The sequence below is a fragment of the Orycteropus afer genome, unplaced genomic scaffold, assembly GCF_000298275.1.
Source record: "Orycteropus afer afer isolate SDZICR_OR568_19922 unplaced genomic scaffold, OryAfe1.0 scaffold00137, whole genome shotgun sequence".
NCBI classification, from domain to species: domain Eukaryota; kingdom Metazoa; phylum Chordata; class Mammalia; order Tubulidentata; family Orycteropodidae; genus Orycteropus; species Orycteropus afer.
The window spans coordinates 6,946,197-6,967,367 of NW_006921724.1; the positions used below are offsets into that span (position 1 = coordinate 6,946,197).

At 41.8% G+C, this 21,171-nt stretch overlaps 1 protein-coding gene across 1 annotated transcript in view; it reads right to left on the reverse strand.

Annotated features, from left to right (window-relative positions):
* Positions 1 to 11,419: 11,419 nt before the first annotated feature.
* The window catches only part of DSCAM (DS cell adhesion molecule), a 981,394-nt gene continuing 971,642 nt past the window's right edge, over positions 11,420 to 21,171 (reverse strand). Inside the window, exon 34 of the mRNA XM_042781616.1 lies at positions 11,420 to 11,772. Within this exon, the coding sequence (XP_042637550.1) occupies positions 11,420 to 11,772 (353 nt within the window). The remainder of the gene's footprint in view (positions 11,773 to 21,171) is intronic.

The window sequence follows — 21,171 nt, forward strand, 5'->3', positions numbered from 1 at the left end:
AATCTCTTGGCATAACTGAGTGAATGCCTCCAATGGGGCATCTGTTTGTTGAAATATCTCAATCGGTATGCCATCAATTCCCGGAGCCTTGTTCTTTGCCAGTTCCTTCATTGCAGTTCAAACTGCAAGCTAGAAGAACTGATATGGCAGTGGTATAGACAACAGGATTGGAGAGGGAACATTATGAGAGATACAAAGACCTATTTCAGAAAGCCATTTCAGTAATCTATGTGAGAAAGGAATTAAGCAAGAACAATTGTAGAGAGATTAGAATATTCTGAGAGAATAAGAGATCACGGTGAATGGATGTGGGGGTAATGGAGTTTCTAGATAAAATGACAAAGTCATTCGTTGGGATAAGGGTTTAGGAGAAGGGGGGACAGATGGAAAAAAGCTAGGGCCAGGAGCAACCGGGTCATATAGAGTCATCAGTGTTGTGTTGGTTGAGTTTGAGGTGCCAGTGGGACATCCTGATTGTGATGTCCAGAAGGCTGTTGGATGTGTACCACAAATGTAGAGCAGAAGTTCAGGCCAGAGCTATAGATTTAGAAATCATAAGAATATGGATAGTAACTGAAGCTGTGATTGGAGATGAGACACTAAAGTTATCCAGAGTGAGAAATGAAGAGAACTGAGGATGGAACTCTGGGAACATACAAGTTTAAAGGTGCTTTGGAGAATGAGGAGTCTGGCAATGAAATTGAGAAAAATTGACCAGAGGAGTAAAAATACTTAAAATAAAAAAGAAAGAAAGAAAAGAAGCCAAGGAGATGATAATTTCTCAAATGTTTTAGAAGAGATTAACCAAGACAAGGGGGTAAGAGGCCACTGGACCGTTCCACAAGGAAGCCACTGGGATTCCTCCATTATAGCAGCTTCCAGGAAGGAAGTAGACTGGGAGAAAAACTCACCTGAGCAGAAAATGAGAGTGATAAAATAACAACCACAGGGTACACCTCTTCAAGATGCTGCATAGTAAAGGAATGGGGGAGATGTAGGACACTGTCGACCATTGGTGTAGGATGGAAGGAGATATTTGGGTATCTTTACCTATGAATATGAGAGGAAATACAAAAGGAAAAAGAGGGAAATGAGTTCTTGTGAAGGTGGGAGTTCAGATCCAGAGTACAGATGAAGAGATGAGATGTGGATAGAACAAAAATGACTCATTTTTCTGGAGTTGATTCCAACTCATGGTGACCTCTTGTGTTATAGAGTAGAAGGGTTTTCTTGGCTATCATCTTTATGGAGGCAGATCCCAGGCTTTTCTCCCACACCACTGCTGGGTGGGTTTGAACTACCAATCTTTTGATTAGTAGTTGAGTATAAATAATTTGTGCTGCCCAGGAAACTGAGCTGTGAATAGGAGAGGGCCATTTTTTCCCACTGCCCTGGCAAGTCAGGAGTAAGGAAGGGTAGAAGACTCAGAAGTTTTGAGGTGGATGGTACAGAAAAATGACACACTTCTTTTATGGCCTCTGCTTTCTTGAATAGCTCTCTGTTCAGAGTGAGGGGAGGAGGTAGATGGGGGCTTGGGTAGCATCCTGATGGCTTAGCGTGGCCCATGGGAAACTGCATAGTATCAGACATAATGGCTACATAGGAACCTTAGTTCTGATGACTTGATTCATATTTCCAAGAGTGAGTGATGAGATGAACCTATTGACCCACATGCTTCTGACAGGAGGAGGGGCTTGGGCAAGTGTGAGTGATGGAGGCCCTACTCACCAAGGACAGACCACCAGCCTTTTTAACAAGAGTAACAACAAAAAAATTTTATTTTCTACTGACTATCACAAAAGGTTTCCAGCACCAACTTAGACATCTGCTAAATATGATGTTTGGATATCGTCTTACCTAAAGAGTTTTTATTGAGAAAGGCCCAAGAGAAGGTCAATTCTTCAACAGCAGAATGTGAGTTTTTATGCAACATGCAATAAAGCCTCCATTATCTGAAATCTGTGAATTATCAGGTTTTCTTTTTTTTTTTTTTTTTAACCTTCCATTATCTGCCAGAATAAAGATCAAACATACAATTAGCCAACTTAGGAGTTTATTAAGAAGTCTAAAATATGCCTTATGCCCTTGACTCAGGGATGTTTAGAGCATCCCTTGTACTTTCCACAACATATCTGCACACCTTCATTCACTTTATAAGCATTTTAAAACACCTACCTGTGTTGGGTGATGCCAATGCTTGGTGCTCGGGGTATAAAAAATGAATAAAATGCAACCCCTTATGCACATACTTTCAAGGAACTCAAATATTTACTCAGTGAGAACTGGTGCTTACAAGGAAAATCTCCTTGTCAAGCTAGAAGAGCCTTACAGATCTCTGCTTCAATCTGCTCTGTTTACAGATGTCCAAACCTGAGGACAGTGCACTAGATCTCATGTTGAGTTACCAGAAGAGTTGGTGCCAGAGTGAAGATTCTCAGTGCCTTGCTTTTGGCATTATGCCATTGTGCTTTGCTAACCCCAAAATCTTCCTATGACCTTACATGATTAATCAAACAAAATTCTTATATTGGACAGAATGGGCACATGAGACAAATAAGGAGATAAAAACATTTTGAGAAGAGTTTAACAAGGATGGATAGAGGAAAGTTTTCCAATTTACCCCATAGCAACTAGAATATTCCCTCCCCCAAGTGCTGTTGAATCACTTTTTGGAAATATCTTCACTCTACTTGATTAATTCAAAGGATTCTTATTCTTCTTAATGGAATCTTTAGCTCCTTGATGTTGAGAGCTGGTTTTTTAGTATGAGTTGGCAGAATGTCATCCACTAATTTGAGAATCATGAAAGACTTTTAAAATGGAATAAACTAAGGATGATAAATAGGATTCAACAGGACAGAAATATTCTCTTGTCATATGGCTAGACAGTCAGAGGAATAGGTATGGTACTAGGCTAATAGGTTGAAATAAAATCAATTTGAAAATATATATCTATCTTAGTTTCTAGGACTGTGCACACATAATTTATTTAGAAGTATTAACACAAGGCTGTTCCTTATGAGGTGGAGGTTAAAGATGCCCCAAATGTCCAACTTTTCTAAACTGCTGTAGCAGTCTATCATCTCTAACATCAACTACTCAGTGCTCTCAGTCCTGTCTTAAAGTTGCATAACTCACAGCAACATCTCACAGAACTCACTAATCACCAAGGAAATGGCTCACCTGGTTGTGGAGCCTGGCAGGTTCCAAATTCCTGGGTCAGGCATCAGTCTGGAGGATTCTCCTCACTCATGTGGTTGCAGGAGCTAACGAACCCAAATCAGCCATATCAGAAGAGAAGCTACTGGCTCACAAGGCTGTAGAAGCTGGTGAATGAGGTGAGACAATAGGCGACTGACTTAAGTCCCAAAAACTAGAGGTCAGGTGATGATGAGCCAGATGCAGGACCCAGAGTAAGAGAACTTTGCCAGAGCATTAGTATATACTGGATGCAGATCATACCCTCATGGAAACTAATGGTGGTGACTTGAGTCACACTTCACTAAGGTGATGACTCAAGATACATTCCACTTGCCTAACTGACATAATGGATTCCAAAACAGGACCATACCACAGGCATAGAAGCTAGAATTTACAATATATCACCAAATGGATGAATATGGCTGCTGTTGTTTTTATGTGCCATCAAATCTAGAAGGACCATGTTTAGTAGTTCACTGCACCGCAGGCTATCATAATACAATATCACATAGTGGATGGCTTTATAAAAAAGGAATTTATTTTTTCACAGCTCTGGAGTGTGGGAGTCCAAAATCAGAGCATTGATGGCATGGCTATGCTCCCTTTTTCTTGTCTAGGGAAAGATTCTTCTTTGTCTTTTCTAGCTTCTGGTAACCCAGGCATTTCTTGGTGTTCCTTGGCTTGTAGATGCAGCTTCTCATGGTACCTCTTCCTATGTGTGCTCTCTCTTCGTGTCTGTTCTCCCCTTTTAAAAGACACCATTCAGAAGGGTTTAAGACTCTCCCTATTCTGGTATGCCCTTGTCAACTGATAAGAAAAGAAAAATCTTATTCCAAACAAAGTCACTCTCATAGTTTACAGGGGTTAGGACTTAAATATATCTTTTAGGGGGACACAATTCAACCCAAAAATGTTATTAGCATTTTTATCTGGCTTGTGTACTCATCCATCCATGTAAAGAGTATATTTTCATCACCTTCTTCCTGGGCAATGGCTGAGCAACCTCTCATCTTTGATGGGGAAAAGAGATGCTGGTGGTTGGCATGGTATGTGGAACATATTTGATTTGTTTTTCCCAGTGTGGGCACAGTGTTTGCACAGAAAATTATACTCCTGCTCAGCACAAGAATCCTCATTGTTCACATACCTGGAGGCTCATGACCCCAGAAATATAATCATTATGTCTGCAGAAGTTGCACTTTTATAAGAAGCATGATTTCAGTATAGACACAGGGTGCATCTTTTTAATAGATGCTAAAATATTTATCCATAGAGTGGTAAGAGGAAATGGCTCTATTTAGGGAGGTGTTCAAGCTTTAGGGGGCCCTCAGAGGCTGAAAGATTGTAGAGTAGATCAAATTGGCTCTGGGAGAGAACAACATATGTACTCAACAAAGCATGGTTGAAAATTCTTCCTTCCTTCTGATTGTGTAACCCATCTGCACCGCAGTCTGGCCCCAGGCCCTACTTTCCTTATGGGCCTTTCTGAGTAGCACTACCTACTAAAAATGTCCGTTTTAGATCTTTTTTCTGCATGCGAAAATTATCTCCTTGAGGCACAACACAGCCCTCTCTGGGGGGCACGAAGCCAGAGCTAGTATTCATTGTCTTTTCTTCTTAAAGCTGGTTTGAAGTTTCTAGAACATGAAGGGCTCTATGGCTTTGCCAAGCTTGCTAGGGAGATAAAACAACACCTCTTGCCCTCCGCTCAAAGAGATTTTTTCCAAGGTTTTTAGTTATTACAGTTGTTCGTTCTTATTGAAAGTGAGAAATTGAGAAGAGAAAAAACAGTATTCTCACCAAACTGCAAAAACTTTGTGTGTGACAGGATCACACTTGGAAGTCCAAGCTGTAGCTTATCATGCTAAAACGTAGATAAAGTGGGGAAAGAACTGATGCTGTCTGGTTTGTTTGTGAAAAGAAGTCTACAAAACTCCAAACTCAGTGCTATGGAGTCATTTCTGATTCACAATGACCCTCTTTGGGTTTCCAAGGTGGTATCTCTGCAGAAGTAGATTGCCCAGTCTTCCTTCCAAGGAGTGCCTGGTAGGGTTTGAACCACCAGCCTTCTGGTTAGCAGTCAAATGTTTTAGGCACTATGCCACCAGAGCTCCCAGGCTCTGAGATTTTCACCCTGCTTGAAAGCTAACGGTTGACCTGCTTCAGTGTCACGGATCCTGGTAGAGATTAAGGATGTTATTACTCACGTTCAGCAGACAGCATGAGCATCATTGCATAAGTGTCTCTGAACCCTCAAGGCCCATGGAGTGATAAAGAGCAGCCCAGGTAGATTCGGTGCACATGGTGCATCTGTGCCAAAGATGAGTAACTCCAAGAGTGGGAAACCCCAGTCTTTTTTTTTTTTTCACATGTGAAGCCCAGTGCAAAATGAAAATGTGGAGCCTCTTGTTCAAAAATTAAGAATTTCAAGATGGCCACGGCAGAGCATTAAACCAAGTGTGGACTCTTCTAAGCATATAACCCTTCCAAGACAAGAACCCTGTGATTGTGCATAGGTTGTTGGCCCATGGAGGCATTTTTATTGAAATGCCAGTCCTTTAAAATGAGCTGCAAGTAAACCTTTGCCTTAGTTGTTGTTGTTGTTGTGTGCTGTTGAGTCAGCCCCGACTCATAGCGATGCCTCCTTGGGTTTCTGAAGCAGTATCACTACGGAAGTAGATTGCCCAACCTTCCTTCCGAGAAGTGGCTGGTGGGTTTGAACCACCAGCCTTCTGGTTAGCAGTCAAGTGCCTTAGGCACTATGCTACCAGAGCTTCTAAAACCAAACTCACTGCCATTGAGTCAGATCCAACTCATTAGAGACCCCTCCTTGGGTTTCCAAGGCAGAATCTCTACAGAAGTAGATTGCCCAATCTTCCTTCAGAGGAGTGGCTGGTGGGTTTGAACCATCAGCCTTCTGGTTAGCAATCAAATGCCTTAAGCACTATGCCACCAGAGCTCCTTTTGCCTTAGAGGGAGACATTATTTTTATTACCCCAGACCAGATTTGCTATATAAACATCCTTGTAAACATAGTGCAGAACAGAAGTCACAGGTGCTTTTGCTTTGGCATACATGAAGGGACCCATGGAAAACTGTCTCCCAAGCGGTGTTCACTAGTCTTGTGACTTGTGACACTTGGAAGATACAAGTTAGGCTGAGGCCCATCCACTTTGCAGTCTCATCTTGTTGCAGTGAGGATCCAAGATCCTGCCCATGGTTACCATACAATCCTTTGCTAGACCTGGCTCATCAGGGTCAGAAATTCTTTAGACTAGTCAAGAGCCATCACCTGTCTTCTCCTCAAAAACCCCAAAGCAAAAGTAGTTTTTTACACAGGTCTGAAGGTTCCTTTTTGATTTAACTCTTGTTAGGGATCGAGACAGTTCAGTTTCCAAAACCTGCAGAAAAGCTTTCCTCTGTAGCCACCCTCACTTCTCTTACTCTGTGCTTGACAGGTCCTTTTGTGACAATGCGTGGAGAAGCAACATGGGACTCAAGAGCCCTGGATATTAAAGGGTGGTATTTAGTGTTTCCAGTCGACCTTTAGAAAGCTGGTGATACTCTCTGGACCTCATTCTTTAAACAGTGAAAGAGTATGTTTTAATATGGACACACTGTTCAGTTCCTTTAAACCCTTCAGGGGTAAGTGACCTAAAATGAACTAGTTCTTGGATTACTGATTCTATATCAGTCCCAGGAGGCTGTGCACGTGGTGCACCATTGCTGGAAATAGATTTATAAAATCACAGCATATCTGGAAGGTCTCAGTAGTTTCCTACAAATCGCATGATATTTTTGGTGGATGGTTGAATCTGGGATCACAACACCAGGTCAGAGAAGTGTATATTAAGAGGAATGTAAGCAAGATTGTGTTTTCTGTATCTTAAGGTATTATCAGGATTTTTGTGTTATATTATCACAGAGAGGCCTACGTTGTGGCATGGCTGAGAAGCTGTTCTGATTGAACAACTGTATCTTGAGTACTTCTTGATCCTGAATTGTAACCTGGTACTTCCTTAATAAACTCCAAATTGTGAGTAGTGTCTCTAAGTTCTGTGAGGCCATTGCAATGAATTATCAAAACCAGAAGAGAAGTAGAGTGCCATGGGTGTCAGAAATGGTAAAATGAGTGAAAAAAGCTGATTTTTATGATCTCTGCATCAAAGGTATCAGCCTTGAGCTTTTGATCTTGATTCCCCTTCCTCTTTAAAAAGTTAGAGGAGGTCAGATGCTTCTTCTACTTCATTTTTATAGTGACACAAACATGATGACATGTAGGACATCATGGTTGGTAAAGTGGTGGGCCAGTGAAGGTGAGTGAGGCTCTCACGAGATGGACTGACACAGTGACTGAAACAATGGATTAAGAGATATAAATAATCATGAAAATGGCATAGGCCCGGACAATGTTTCATTCTGATATATAAGTTTGCTATGAATCAGAGTTGATGGCAATTAAAAAACAGAGCTTATTCAGTACAGCCTATGATCAGCTTTATATCATCTCACTGTTCCATCATTTCCCACCTCAACTTCTCTATCCCTTCATGAATGGCCATGGTGGATGAGAAGACAGGAAATGGCTAGGCTGAAATGTACATTAAATGGGAGCATTGCTCTTCTATAGATCGTATGAACAGAATGCTATATGGATTAATTACTAGTTGTGTATTAGTAAAAGACCTTATTCACTTCTAGAAGGTGAGGATTGTTTAGGTTGTCAGCCGGCCAAATGATGCTCAAGGGGAAATCCAGTCCATTAACTCTATAGCTACTGTCCATTGACCCTATAGTTATTGTCCAGAGAATAGAGAATTTATATGAGTTTCACCACTGTAAAACATAGCAATTTTCTTGCAAACTTGTGCTAGTAGGATTACCTCCAAAATCTTATACAGAGAAACAAATTGATTAGAGACAGGTAGAAGTCAGGAGGAAAATTAATTATTATTAACAATAACCTTTTAAAATATATCATGTCCCTTAAATCCATGGCTCTGGACCTCCTTGTAGACAGTAATTGTAGTCTACCCACTACCTGAGAGGTAGGTGGATTTTTGAATATAACATTTATGTGTTAAACTCATTTTAATGAGCTTTTCAAGGCAAGAATCTTGAAAGCCATCAATTTCAGAGGCAGGTATGATGTAGAATTTTTTATTTTTGCACATAGAGAAAAAAGAAAAAAAAAGGTACACTTCTGAGGTTGGGCAGTATAGAAGTTTTAGATTAATGAAAGATAGGTCTTTTTCCCCCCCCCCCAGAAAGTAGTGTTTCATTTCTTTTGCATAAAAAAGCAGTCTGTGAGGATGGAAACAATATACTTTCAACATGGATCAAATTCTGAAACTATCACAAGGAAAAAAAAATCACATATCTCATTCACAGATTGTCTAATGGAAGTGCCAGCAGGCAATCTTTGACATGGCCCTGGACCATTTCTTGGGGCACACTGTGTCACTGAAGCTAAGTAGGCCAATGGGCTTGCCTTGAAAATAAATTGAAGGAAGGGAGGGGGAAAGGGAAGAGAGGAAGGTGGGGGAGAGGTAGAGAAAGGAAGGAGGAAGGGAAAGAAGGAGGGAAAAAGGAATGAAGGAAGGGAGAAGGGAGGGAGAGGGGGAAGAAGGGAGGGAGGGAAGAAGAGGAAAGAGAGGGAGAGGGAAAGAAAGAAAGAAAGAAAGAATGAATTAAGGAGTAGGGAGGGAGGGAGAATAAGATAGAAAATTTCTGAACCTGTAAAATGCAATGCACTGCTGTCGAGTAGCATCGAACTCATAGCAACCCCTCCTTGGGTTTCCGAGGCGGTATCACTACAAAAGTAGATTGCCCAACTTTCTTTCCGAGGAGTGGCTGGTGGGTTTGAACCGCCAGCCTCGTGGTTAGCCATCAAATGCCTTAGGCACTACACCACCAGAGCTTCTTCTGAACCTGTACTCAGATGGAAATAACTGGCTTGTTTGTGCCTACACTGGTGGCTTGGACGGGAGTCTATCAAGAAAATAAAGGGAAAGGAAGTTACTTATTTAGTCTATTACCTGGGAGACTAAGCATCGATAGGCATTTGATCAGGGCCTCTGAACAAAGCCAACATTGACATGGTTATGCTTCCCTTTAAGGAAAGTGAGGCTGGGAGGGGAAGGATTATGTCCTGTCCTGAAAGTACACAATGTAAGGCTAGCAGGACAAAGTATGCAGTTCTTACTATTTATGAGCAAGTTCTCTGTTAGCAGGAGTCACATTGTAAATGATTCAAACTGAGAGGACAGGAAAATAAAACTTAGCTTTAAGAGGAAGATCACTCACCATTGACTAGTTTTCCTTTGGGTACAGAGGAGGGAATTGAAGGCAAAATGCACTAAGATAGTCTACTGCAAATTTACATTCCTGTCCTACTAGCTAGAAACAAGGCAGGCCATAGAGTAGGAAGAGCAGACATCTCTAGCTCCTCTCTTCCCTTCTCAAGCAAGCTGGGCCTAGATATGGGAGTCTAGAGCAGGAGTTGGCAAACTTTTGTATCAGGCCAAATAGTGAACATTGTGGACTTTGCAGGTATTATAGCTTGAATTGCATCCCCAACCCCAACTCTGCCAAAAATGCCTGGAAATCCTAAACCCTCTATGTACAGATGTAATATTTTTTTGGAAATGGGCTTTTCTTTATTATGTTGATGAGGTCCTATCAGTTTAGAGTGTTTCCTAAGCTTTGGTAGCATAGTGCCTAAGGCATTTGACTGCTAACAGAAGGCTGGCAGTTCAAACCCACCAGCCACTCCTGGGAAAGAAGGTTGGGCAGTCTACTTCCGTAGTGATAACGCCTTGGAAACCCAAGGAGGGGTCGCCATGAGTTGGATACAACTCGCCAGCAGTGGGTTTTTTTAATTACTACCTACTGCATGATATAAGAAGCAGCATAGACACAGAGACAACTGAGAGGACATAGGGGAAGACAGACACACTGTGAAGACAATGGAGGCAGATGAGTCTATAAGACCAGGAACTCCAAGGATTGGTGACTATTAGAAGCTGAAATAGACAAGAAAGGACATCTTTCTAGCCAGTTCTTGAACTTGGACTTTTAACTTCCTGAATTTTAAGAAAATAAATTCCTGGTTTTTTAAACCACCTACCTGTGGTATTTATGTTATAGCAGCCCTAGGAAACCAAAACAGCAGGCACCCTTCTCTGTTGCAACTACTCAATTTGGCTATTATGCATGAAAACAGCTACAAACAATCTGTAAATGGTGGGTTATAATAAAACTTTATTTACAAAAACAGCAGTGGGCTGGATTTGACCTGAGGGCCATAATTTGCCAACCCCTGGTTTGGCTAGCAGGCCTGATGTCAAGTAGGGTGGGGGACAAAGAATAGAGTCTTATGAGAGTGATGTAGAATACTTGGGCTAAGACCTCACTCACTTGAGACCAGCCCATGCTTTGCATCTTCTGTGCCCTCCCCAGCACTATGGATAAAGTTTTTAGCATCAGAATCTTTTCTGGTTCATTAAGTTGGGTTCTGAGGGAGTCCTGGTGTTTGCCAACCCAAGTCTCAGTATCGAAGGGAACCAAGCAATCAGTAGGAAACAAGAGAAGCAGACATCCAAAATAAAGGCAGACAACCTTTTCTTTTTTATTTCACTTAGACAAAATGCAAAGGGTGTCTCATGAAATTAAAAAATGAACAAAAAAGAAAATCAAACGGATTCCCCCCACCCCTTCACCAACGGCACTCATCCTAATTAACGACAAAAGAAGATCAACTGAGGACCCAGCTTCTAATGGGAAAGAAACCTGTGCAAACATGAATAAAGTTTTTCCCCTGCCCCCAAATCAATGTTCCTTTTAAATTCACAAATAGGGTAATTTTTTTCCTGTTTTCTTTCTTTAATATTGTGTGATAGAACTTCCAGTCAGAAGGTTTAATTCGTTCTCCATGCACTTTGTAGAAAATCAGTAAAAATGCAGTAGCTGTGAAGGTCATAAAACTGGACTTCTTTCCCAAAAAATCAGATGCCCAGGCAGATGGAGCTCACACTCAGACAGAAAAAAAGCAGGAGAGTCTTTGCACTGTCTGTGGTTTCAGTATTTCCTTTTTTTTTTTTTTAATATATTTTGGCAATTTTCTTTCATTATAAATATTGGAATTCAGTAAAAAAAAGGTAGCTTTGATTGGATTTTTTAAATTGTATTTACAACCATGGTTCAGTCATGCTGTTTGTTATACCAGGGTGTATGATTTTGCGTAGGGATTGTTTCCTTTTAAATGGCCCCGAGAGTCGAGCAGTGATTCTTGGGAGCTGCTCATTTTAGCTGCCTGTCCCAGCTCTGCCCCTTCTCGCTGAGGTAATGTGGCCACAGCCCCCGGCTGCCACGACTGTCCTTCTCTAGTGGAGGAGGTGGAGGAAGAGGCCTCCATGGGGATTGGTTCGAGGACTGTGGGGCGCTTCAGGGTCCGACTTTTCTGAGGTTCCAAGCATGCTTGCCCTAAACTCAGGTCTCTGCTGGTGCCTGGACCTCCTCGGTTTAACAAAAAGTCCATTCTAAGGTATGGAGGCAAGTGTATGAGGTCACCTGGAAACAAAGAGAAAGCAGTTAGCTCTGTTTTTTATTGTTTGATAACTATCTGCTGGAAATCTTTGGGTGGTTCAAATGGCTAAGCACTTGACTACTAGCTGAAAGGTTGGCAGTTTGAATCAACCTAGAGACACCTCTATGGTGTAGTGGATAAGGCACTTGACTGCTAACTGGAAGGTCAGTGGTTCAAACCCACCAGCTGCTTCATGGAAGGAAGACAGGATGATCTACTTCTGTAAAGATTTATATCCTTGGAAACAATGGAGATTGCTTTGAGTCAGAACTCACTCAATGGCAGTTAGTTTTTTTTTTTTTTTTTTTAGAGACATCTTAGAAGACAGACCTGGTGATCTGCTTCCAAAAGGCCACACCGTTGAAAATTCTATGGAGCACAGTTTGATTCTGTACACACAAGGACATCATAGGTCATAATCAACTTGGTGACAACAACTAACAACCACCATTTGCTGAATGCCTCTGTGTGCATGGGGATACACTTTTCAAGGTTTAGAGGTAGAAATATCATTGCTCATTGATGCATTTTCAAAATACCTTATCAGAGCTCAGAGTCCTGAGTGGTGCAAACAGCTGCTAACTAAAAGATTGAAAGTTTGAGTCTACCCACAGAAACAACTAGGAAGAAAAGCCTAGTAATTTACTTCTGAAAAATCAGCCATGAAAACTCTATGGAGTAGGGTTCTACTCTGACACACGTGGCATTTCCATGAGTTTGAATCAACTTGTGATGACATTTTTTTTCCCTCCCAAATGAGAGCTCATTACAAAGGCAGGTGGAATCATCCTCACACCTATTCACTGGGCACAGAAGAAGATGGCCTCTGTACTTTATATCACCTCTCACTCACTCACTGCCATCGAGTGGGATCCGACTCATAGTGACCTCTCCTTGGGTTTCCGAGGTAGTATCACTATGGAAGTAGATTGCCCAACCTTCCTTCCGAGGAGTAGCTGGTAGGTTTGAACTACGAGCCTTCTGGTTAGTGGTCAAATGTCTTAGCACTAGGCCACCAGAGCTCTCTTAAAATGTTACTCTTTACTCAAGATTTTTTGTGATACCATAATCAAAAGAAAAACACACATCAAAGGCAGCAGTGTACACTGGGTATAAACTGTGATAAATAAAAATACATGTCTGATTGGAAGTACTTAGGAAAGCACAGGGATTGAAGAGAGAGCCAGGGATGCTGATAAGAGAACAATGGAGAGCTCAACAATTCTGCTCAACTCCATGACCTTGGCTGGCCTCTGAGTTACTGTGGTTCTATGCTCCCTTTTGGTGAAAAGACCAGGGCATATGGCCTTCTTACCAGACTTTGCCTACCTGCTAAACGTCTTGTGTCTCTTCTGTTTTGGTTAGTGCTGTGTATAGAGATAAGAACAGCTTAGACTAGGTATTAGTACTTGTATTTCCTTCTCAAGATCACTCAGTTTGACTTCTATGGTGCCATGGAGATGCATCACTCAGGTGTCCTTCCAGAGGGGAGAAAGGTTGGTTGGCAGTCTCCAGTTGCCACCCTCACAATGCTAAGGCTACTTTTCCTTTTGGTTACTTCCAGTCAAGGACTGAGAATGACAGAGTTTTTCGACTGCTGACACATTCCTGTCCAATGTGGGATTCCTCTAGTGGACCACATTTGCTCAGGGACTCCCCATTGGCCTGGCTGGACACTTCTCAGAAGAGCATTGCAGTTTGAGGTTCTTCCTAGCCAATCCTTCCTTCCTTTCTTTTTGCACAAGAGTCAGACCTGACTCTTGGTCTATGGGACTGTCTCTGCCTACTCCTGATCCCTCTCTCTTGATTTTTCATAAGAATTCCAGTAAATCCCTGGCATGTCTAATCCATCTTGGTATTTGGTTCTTGGAAAAACTGAACTGACACACCTTCTATCACATAAACTATTGAAATGTCCTTTTGAAGATCAACTATGACCCCCAATTGCCAAAACCTATGATTTCTTCTTGCCCACATGTACAGTTCACAAGATTGGACACTGTTGATCTTTTCTATTCTTGGAACCCTCAAATTCCATGACACTGTGCTATCCCAGATCTCTTGCTACATTTTTAAACTGCCCCTTCTCAGTATTATTTACTGGATCCTTTCCCTTTATCCATCACCTAAACTCAGGATTTCCCCAGTGCTCTGTTCTCATCTTTCTTTCCTGGAGAGCCTGGTGTTTGCATCATCTCTTTAGGAATAGCTCTCACATCTACCCTTTCCAGGTTGTTCTCTCTTCTGAGTCCCAGACTTGAACTTCAGACTCTTTACTAGACATTTCCACAAGAATGTCCATCCTTAAATTTAAATACCACATGCTTGAAACCTAGCACATGAAGGCTAGCTCCTAAGCCCAACTTCATCACCAAATTCTTCCTCTTGTGTGTCTAATTTTATTTAAGGCTGTCACCATCCTCCCAGGCATTAATGCTTGAAACTTCAGTGATCTCACTGTAACCTTCCTCTCTAGGTTAATTCTTGCAAAATATTGCTTTCTTCCTATTCATTTCCATCTTCATGGCCCCAGTTCATTTTCCTGCAATGCATAAGCACAATTAGACACCAGCCACTAGAAGTATTTCATAGCCAATACACCACTGGCTTGGGGTGGAATGTACCCTGAATCTAGTTTCTGCTCTTTGGGCTCATTCTGAAGCCCAGTGTTTCTTAACCTTTCTTATTTCAAGACATACATAGAAGTAGATGAATGTAGAAATATCTTCATGGCTATCTTGAGGGCTGAGGGACTCACCATCTCGGGACACCTGTAACTCTTTCATGGCATACCAGTTGGGAAGTGCTGGTTAGTGAGTGGGCTGAGGTGTTCAATCCTAGAGTGGGAAACAAGGTAGGAAGGATGTGCAGGTGAGAGAGATATGTTGATGGCCTGAGCTCAAGGGGCAGTGATGGGAGGGAAAGAAATCATAAGACATGAAGGAGGCACAAGGAAGGTGGTTTCAGGATTGATGACAAGTGGGAATGGTGACAGAGAAAGAGGGGCCCTGCTTAGGTGTTAAACTGAGGAAACTGGTGGATGGTGGAACTGTCCACTGTGAAAGGATATCTAGGAGTCAAAAATTATTTGGTGGAAAAGTTGATGGGTTTAATTTTAGACATGCTGAGTTTGATAGTGTTGGGGAACCTGAGAGGAAATGTCTAGTGGGCATTTTATCTTAATAACATATCTAGAGGCAAAACTCACTTCCCTTTTTAATCTAAAATAACTGACAATTTCTATTCCTTCTGCTTCATAATATTCCCTGCTTTTCTTATTTTCCTGTAAGCCTCACAACTGCCAATCACACCTTCCTCAACAAGCATTTTTTGACCTTTGGATTCTGAAGGTGTAGGGGAGGGGGATCTCCAGACAACTTATGCCAAGTAAGGGCTCCAAATAGTTAGTTATGGTAACAAGGAAATGGAAACAATGTGTATTTGGACAGTGATTTAAACTCCAAGCACTTTAGAAAATGCCTTCAAGTTTATCACTGAAAAGGTATAACCCATAAAATAGAAGAAAAGGATTACTCGGTGTTATAGATCTTGATGTAAATAAAACACAAACAGGCACTGAAAAAAAATGCATTTTATACAATTTAAATGAGTATAAGAATTTTCAAAATGCTATTACTTTTTTAAAGACTTTTTTCTTAGCATAAAAGGATCAGTGATTTTATTCTTTGGTAATTTACCAAGTGATTTTCTTGTCTTTGCATTATGTTGTCATGCCACTTGGTATTCATGGTGCAAAAATCTATTTAGCATTTCTCAGTTGCTTTATTAAGGTGTCTGTATCCTATTAAGTGATGGAGAGTAACTAAATGATTTTCTTATGAACTGTAGTATTTATTTCACCAAAATGGCCAACCAACACATTGGGTTTGGCTCTTTGAAATCAAAGGCACTCTAACTCAACATTGGCTTCCTATAATGAACGTTCCAATAAGTACTTGGAAAGCAAATTTTCATAACGTTCTAATAGAAAGAAATGACATCACTTGGCATTCTTTTGAAAAGGGTCTTGGTTGTGATGCATCTGGGCTTTGGCTGAGAAACAATGATGGCACGAGGCCCATTATAGATTCTAATATTGAAGGTACAGTACATGTCACCATATGTATTAGCTTCATCCTGAAAAATGAAAGCATTTGATCTTTAAAAGTGAAATTTTATTTCCCTAATGCTTTTCAAGATGGTGCTGAAAATTATTTATCTTCATTTATGGTAGTGTGTGTTATTTTTTAACTGTTTCTATCAGAGGGTTAGTTATCTGCAAACAAATAACATGAAAGCATCAATAGGGCCTCATTAGAAAAAAAACTGGAAAATTCTTTTGCAAAGTGAAGGACATAACTGTATGTGAACCAAAATACCTTAACTGACCAATTTTGATTTGTGGATTTTAATGTATTAAGGAGCTCTGGTAGTGCAGTGCCTAAGGCTCTTGACTGCTAACCAGAAGGCTGATGGTTCAAACCCACCAGCCACGAAGGTTGGGCAATCTACTTCCGCAGTGATACTGCCTTGGAAACCCAAGGGGGGGGTCGCTATGAGTCGGGTCCGACTCGATGGCACATAACAACAACAACAACAATGTATTCTATTTCCTAAAAGTGAGTATTGTCATTACTCCTACATCCAATAAGTAAATGATGTCATATTTGCTCTTTATTGATTTACATAATTAATATTTTGTTCAAATATTGGAAAAAATATGGAAGACATTTACCTCCAGGGTAACTGAAAAATCTAGGTCAAGAATACCTCATGATGTTTCTAAGACTCAACTAAATCTTGAACTCTTGACATATTTATATATTCTGTGAAAGGAGCCTTGGTGGCACAGTGGTTAAGTGCTTAGCTGTCAACTTAAATGTTGTGAGTTTGAACTCATCAGCTTCTCTGCAGGACAAAGATGTGATAGTCTGCTTCTGTAAATATTACAGCCTTGGGGAACCTATGAGATAATTCTACTCTGTTCTCCTATAGGGTCACTATGAGTCAGAATCGATTCCACAGCAATGAGTTTGGTGTTAATGTGCTATAACAGATTTGGGGCTAAGTCCCCATGGATGAACAGGGCTTGTTAAATTGTTAAAAAGCAGAGTAGCATTCTGGCCCCAACTGGATTGCAGGATGGTCAGGCCTTAGATTGGACTGAACAAGCCTATTTGAAATCAGGAGACTAAGCACATGATATTCACACCCTGCCTAAAGGTGCTCCCACTTCAGACTTAGTGATCAAGGGAGGAAGGGTAGCTGAGAAAGATTGGTGAGAAAAGGAATTCTTCAATAATGGAAATAGCTAGGCATCGCATCTTTATATATAAAGACTACTTGTGTTTGCTTATTGCCCATCTGCCAAGGGATAATATCTCTGAATGACTGCTGAATGATCCAGGAGAAGTTTTATTAAGTTGTGCGACGCTCTAATTAGCTCCTTTCAACAGTGTGTGTTTTCTGATTAGCACTCATGGTAACCCTTTCATCTGTGTGAATGCAGCAAATGAGTGCTTAATAATTCATGTGCTTATGAACAAGAAAGCACCAGAGTAATTTGTGAGCTTTGTTTATTTATGCCGTTTTATGTCAGTTAAAATGCCAGCCAATGTGCTAGTACAAATACCAGTCTGAAACTTGATACTTGAATAGGCATCCATTTACTATGCTCTTCAGGCATCTACAGATACCAAGACAACTCATTTCTTATTACTGAAGAGAAAGTGAAATGGAAAACTGTGACAATCTGGATATAAGCACACCTGCTTTTCTTAGCCTCTTCCCCACCTGTCTCCATCTGCCTGTTTCACTTGGGGGAGGCAAAACATTGATTTTAATGATGGAGATTAAGAGTGGAGATCTGGGATGATATTATCTGCAGTTAGACCAACTGACTTTGTTTTCAATCTGGGCTCAGTTTCCTCATCCATAAATTCCCTGTACCATAGAAGGCTGGAGTCCTTGGGTGACAGAAATGGTAAATTCGCTCTGCTGCTAACTGAAAGGTGGGAGGTTCTATTCCACCCAGAGGTCCCTTGGGAAGTAGGCCTGAGTGTACTAAGGGTCGAACTGTGCTCCACAGAGTTTTCAGTGGCTGTTTTTTTTGGAAGGATATTACCAGGCCTTTCTTCTGAGCCAAGAAGAAAGGAGGGGGTTTTTCATTAATGATCGATGACAGCAGCTAACACACTAGCTTTGCTTTACACTATCCCCACCCTGTCTGTGCTCTGTGCTCACAGAAGCCCATGTGCAGATATACCTTGGGATCTTCCATCCTTATTTCTCTACTGAGTCCAAGCTGGAGGAATCCTTCCTAGTTTCCCTGCTCACTGGAGAAGCAGGCACCTGGCTAACTGGCCACCAGAGAAACTTTCAGGGTTAGGCTAGAATTGTTCTGGGATCTGCACTTGCAGCTTTGCTAGGTGATCCCTGGTCCAGAACCATCTTTGAATATACCTGACTCCACTGGCTCCTCACTATCTCACACTTGCCTCTGTCTCTGACACCATTTGATGTTCTGTGCAGCAACATATCCTGTTTCAAACCACTGGGACCCACTGCAGAGTCTCATGCTTTTGAAACCAGCAGTGACTCAGGAAAAGTTCAAGGATTCATTTGACTCTAATGCCAGAGTCACCATGTTGGTGACATCCCATGGGAGCCCACATCTGTCAGTCAACAACCCTTGGTACCCTTGTATATAAATCTACTATTGCCACACATACTGGCATAGCCCCAGGCCCTGTCTTACTACTTTGGTCTTAGTAAACCATTGACAGTGGAGTGCACTTGTTGTCTTGGTAAGGGTTTACATCTCTTGTTGCCTTGATAAGGGTTTACATCCTTGATTACTTCACTTCCTCCTCTTTGCTTTCCTCTGGCTTCCTTCTCTCCCTTCCAACTTCGTTTCTTCTTCCTCCCCTCACCCCCCATCACTTTTTGTTTCCTTTGCCCTGGAAATCTTATACACTAAATAAAAGGCACAGAGACAGAATAAACCTGTGGACTGGAGTGTGCAAGTAGGATAGGGTGAGGAGAGAGCTGAGCACAAGATGGGAACCAGCACAGAGCAGTCAAGACCTATGGTGTGTGTGTGTATGGGTGTGTGTGTGAGAGAGAGAGAGAGAGAGAGAGAGAGAGGGAATGTGTCTCTGTGTGAGAGACAGAATAAGAGAGAGAGTGTATATGTATGTGAGAGAAAGAGAATGAGAGCATGCCTATGTGTGTGTGAGAGACTGTGTGTGTGTGTGTGTGTTTGTGAGAGAGAGAGAGAGAGAGGGAGGGAGAGAAGAGAGACAGAGAAAGAGAGTACGTATGTAAAAGAGAAAGAAAGAGAGTGCTGAGCAGACAAGGGAGCCAGAGGGAGGAGGAAAATTCAGAGGGGAAAGCAGCAAGCCAGAAGAGGAAGATGAGGTCCATAGGAGAAAGACAGATAGGCAGGAGGACCTGGGCTCCCATTCTGAAAGCTGTTCTAGTGGGGATGGATCTTCAGACCCCAACACTCGCTTCTTGGTCTTCCTTTTGCCCTGTTGACCTAGCTGCCTCTGCTTCTCACACCTGCCAATTTGGCTAAATTCAGTTAGCGTTCCTTTCCACACCTAGCATGAACACAGCACAATGACAGATGCCTAGTATGATCCAGTCTGGGCTTTTGGAACATGATCTACCCACCAATTGTGGTAGGCTCACTTGTGCCCTGCTCATGAGGCTGACGCCTCTTGTGTCTAAGGTGGAGAATGAGTGTGAGAATGTAAAGGAGGCTGAGACACTCAGGGGAAGAGAAGAGCTCTAAGGAACTGAGTTTAGGGACTGAGGTGCTGGGACTGGAGCAAATGAGGCTGAGATGGGTGTGGGGTGAGAGATGAGAGAGAATCAGAGTGATAGAAACACACACTCACATATGCTTACATATACACTCAACACTGACACAAACACACATACTCATATACATTCACAAACACATTCACATACATTCATACACTCTCACAATTCACATGCACTCATATTCACCCCCACATACACACACAATCGCATACACTTAAACAGACAATCAAATACACATAGAACCAAATAGGAAGAAATAGAACTACAGACAGGTACAAGTTAGAAACAAAGAACCACAGATAGAGAAAAGCAGATAGAAAAGGGGGAAAATGCTGACTGATTTACATAGGGAACTGCCAAAGAGAAACTGAGAGTGTGAAGAAGACAGGGAGGTGGACACAATGAGAACTTTTATATTATGGATGGCAAACCATCCTTTTCAAGGTTTAAAAAGTGCATGCCAAATGATGATGGCCCACCCCTCATCTGGGGCATTGAGCCATCAGAGGTTTCTCATCTTTGCCTCATCCACCTTGCACAGCTGACCAGCTCACATGATACACCATCCTCGCCTGCCTGCTGCATACAGCTAGGCTGTTTGGATCTTGCCTCGCAGGGATGTGGTATGATGTAGCCATTATTTCAATGTTATGTCTTATTATCTGACATAATGCTTCATTTGTCATCCTCCTGTCACTGCCCTCTGGGGACCTGCAGTACCACTGATTTCTCCAAATTTCAGATTAAGTCAGTCAGTACTGATTGCTCTCTCTGTCTCTAACCAAGTCTACCACTGGTGTCATTAACAACCTTTGCCTCTGGCCCTGATACAGGAGAGAGTAGTCCTCTTTCATTTCTACATCCCTCAGCAGATGCATGTCCAAAACCTGTCATCCTCCACCAAGGTCAGATTCAAACTTTGGGTAATCTGACTGGATGAGCACTGCTGTATTAAAACTGTCTTGCTTTAGCTGAACACCAGGAGACCCCTATTTCTCACAAGGAAAGTAAAACTGTCTGAGCTTTCTCAATATATTCAGACTCACATACACAAAATTTGAATGCACTTCACATCTGGAAGAAGGATGGCAAAATCAATACTGAAACAGAACTAGAATTAATTGATTCAGAAAATCCATAGTGGATGTGCATTCCATTAATCTGTCCTCAAACAGTGGTCCCTGCTGTCTGCCATCTTCCACACTATGGGAAAAATACCTAAAGTCTAGAGCTGTGGTTCTCAACCTAGAGTTATGTTTCCCCTAGGAGATAGGTGGTGATGCCCAGAGACATTTTTGGTTGCCAGAACTGGGAGGGAGGGGGCTGCTACTGGCATCTAGTGGACAGAGGCCAAGGATGCTGCTACTGGCATCTAGTGGACAGAGGCCAAGGATGCTGCTCAACATTGTATAGTGCACAGGATAGTCCGCACCACAAGGGAATTATCCTATCCCAAATGTTAATGGTGCTGCTTTGGAGAACTCCTGTTTTAGATGGTCAAAGATCATAATTCCAATTGGATAATTATTTTACCTGAAAAACTTTGAACTCGA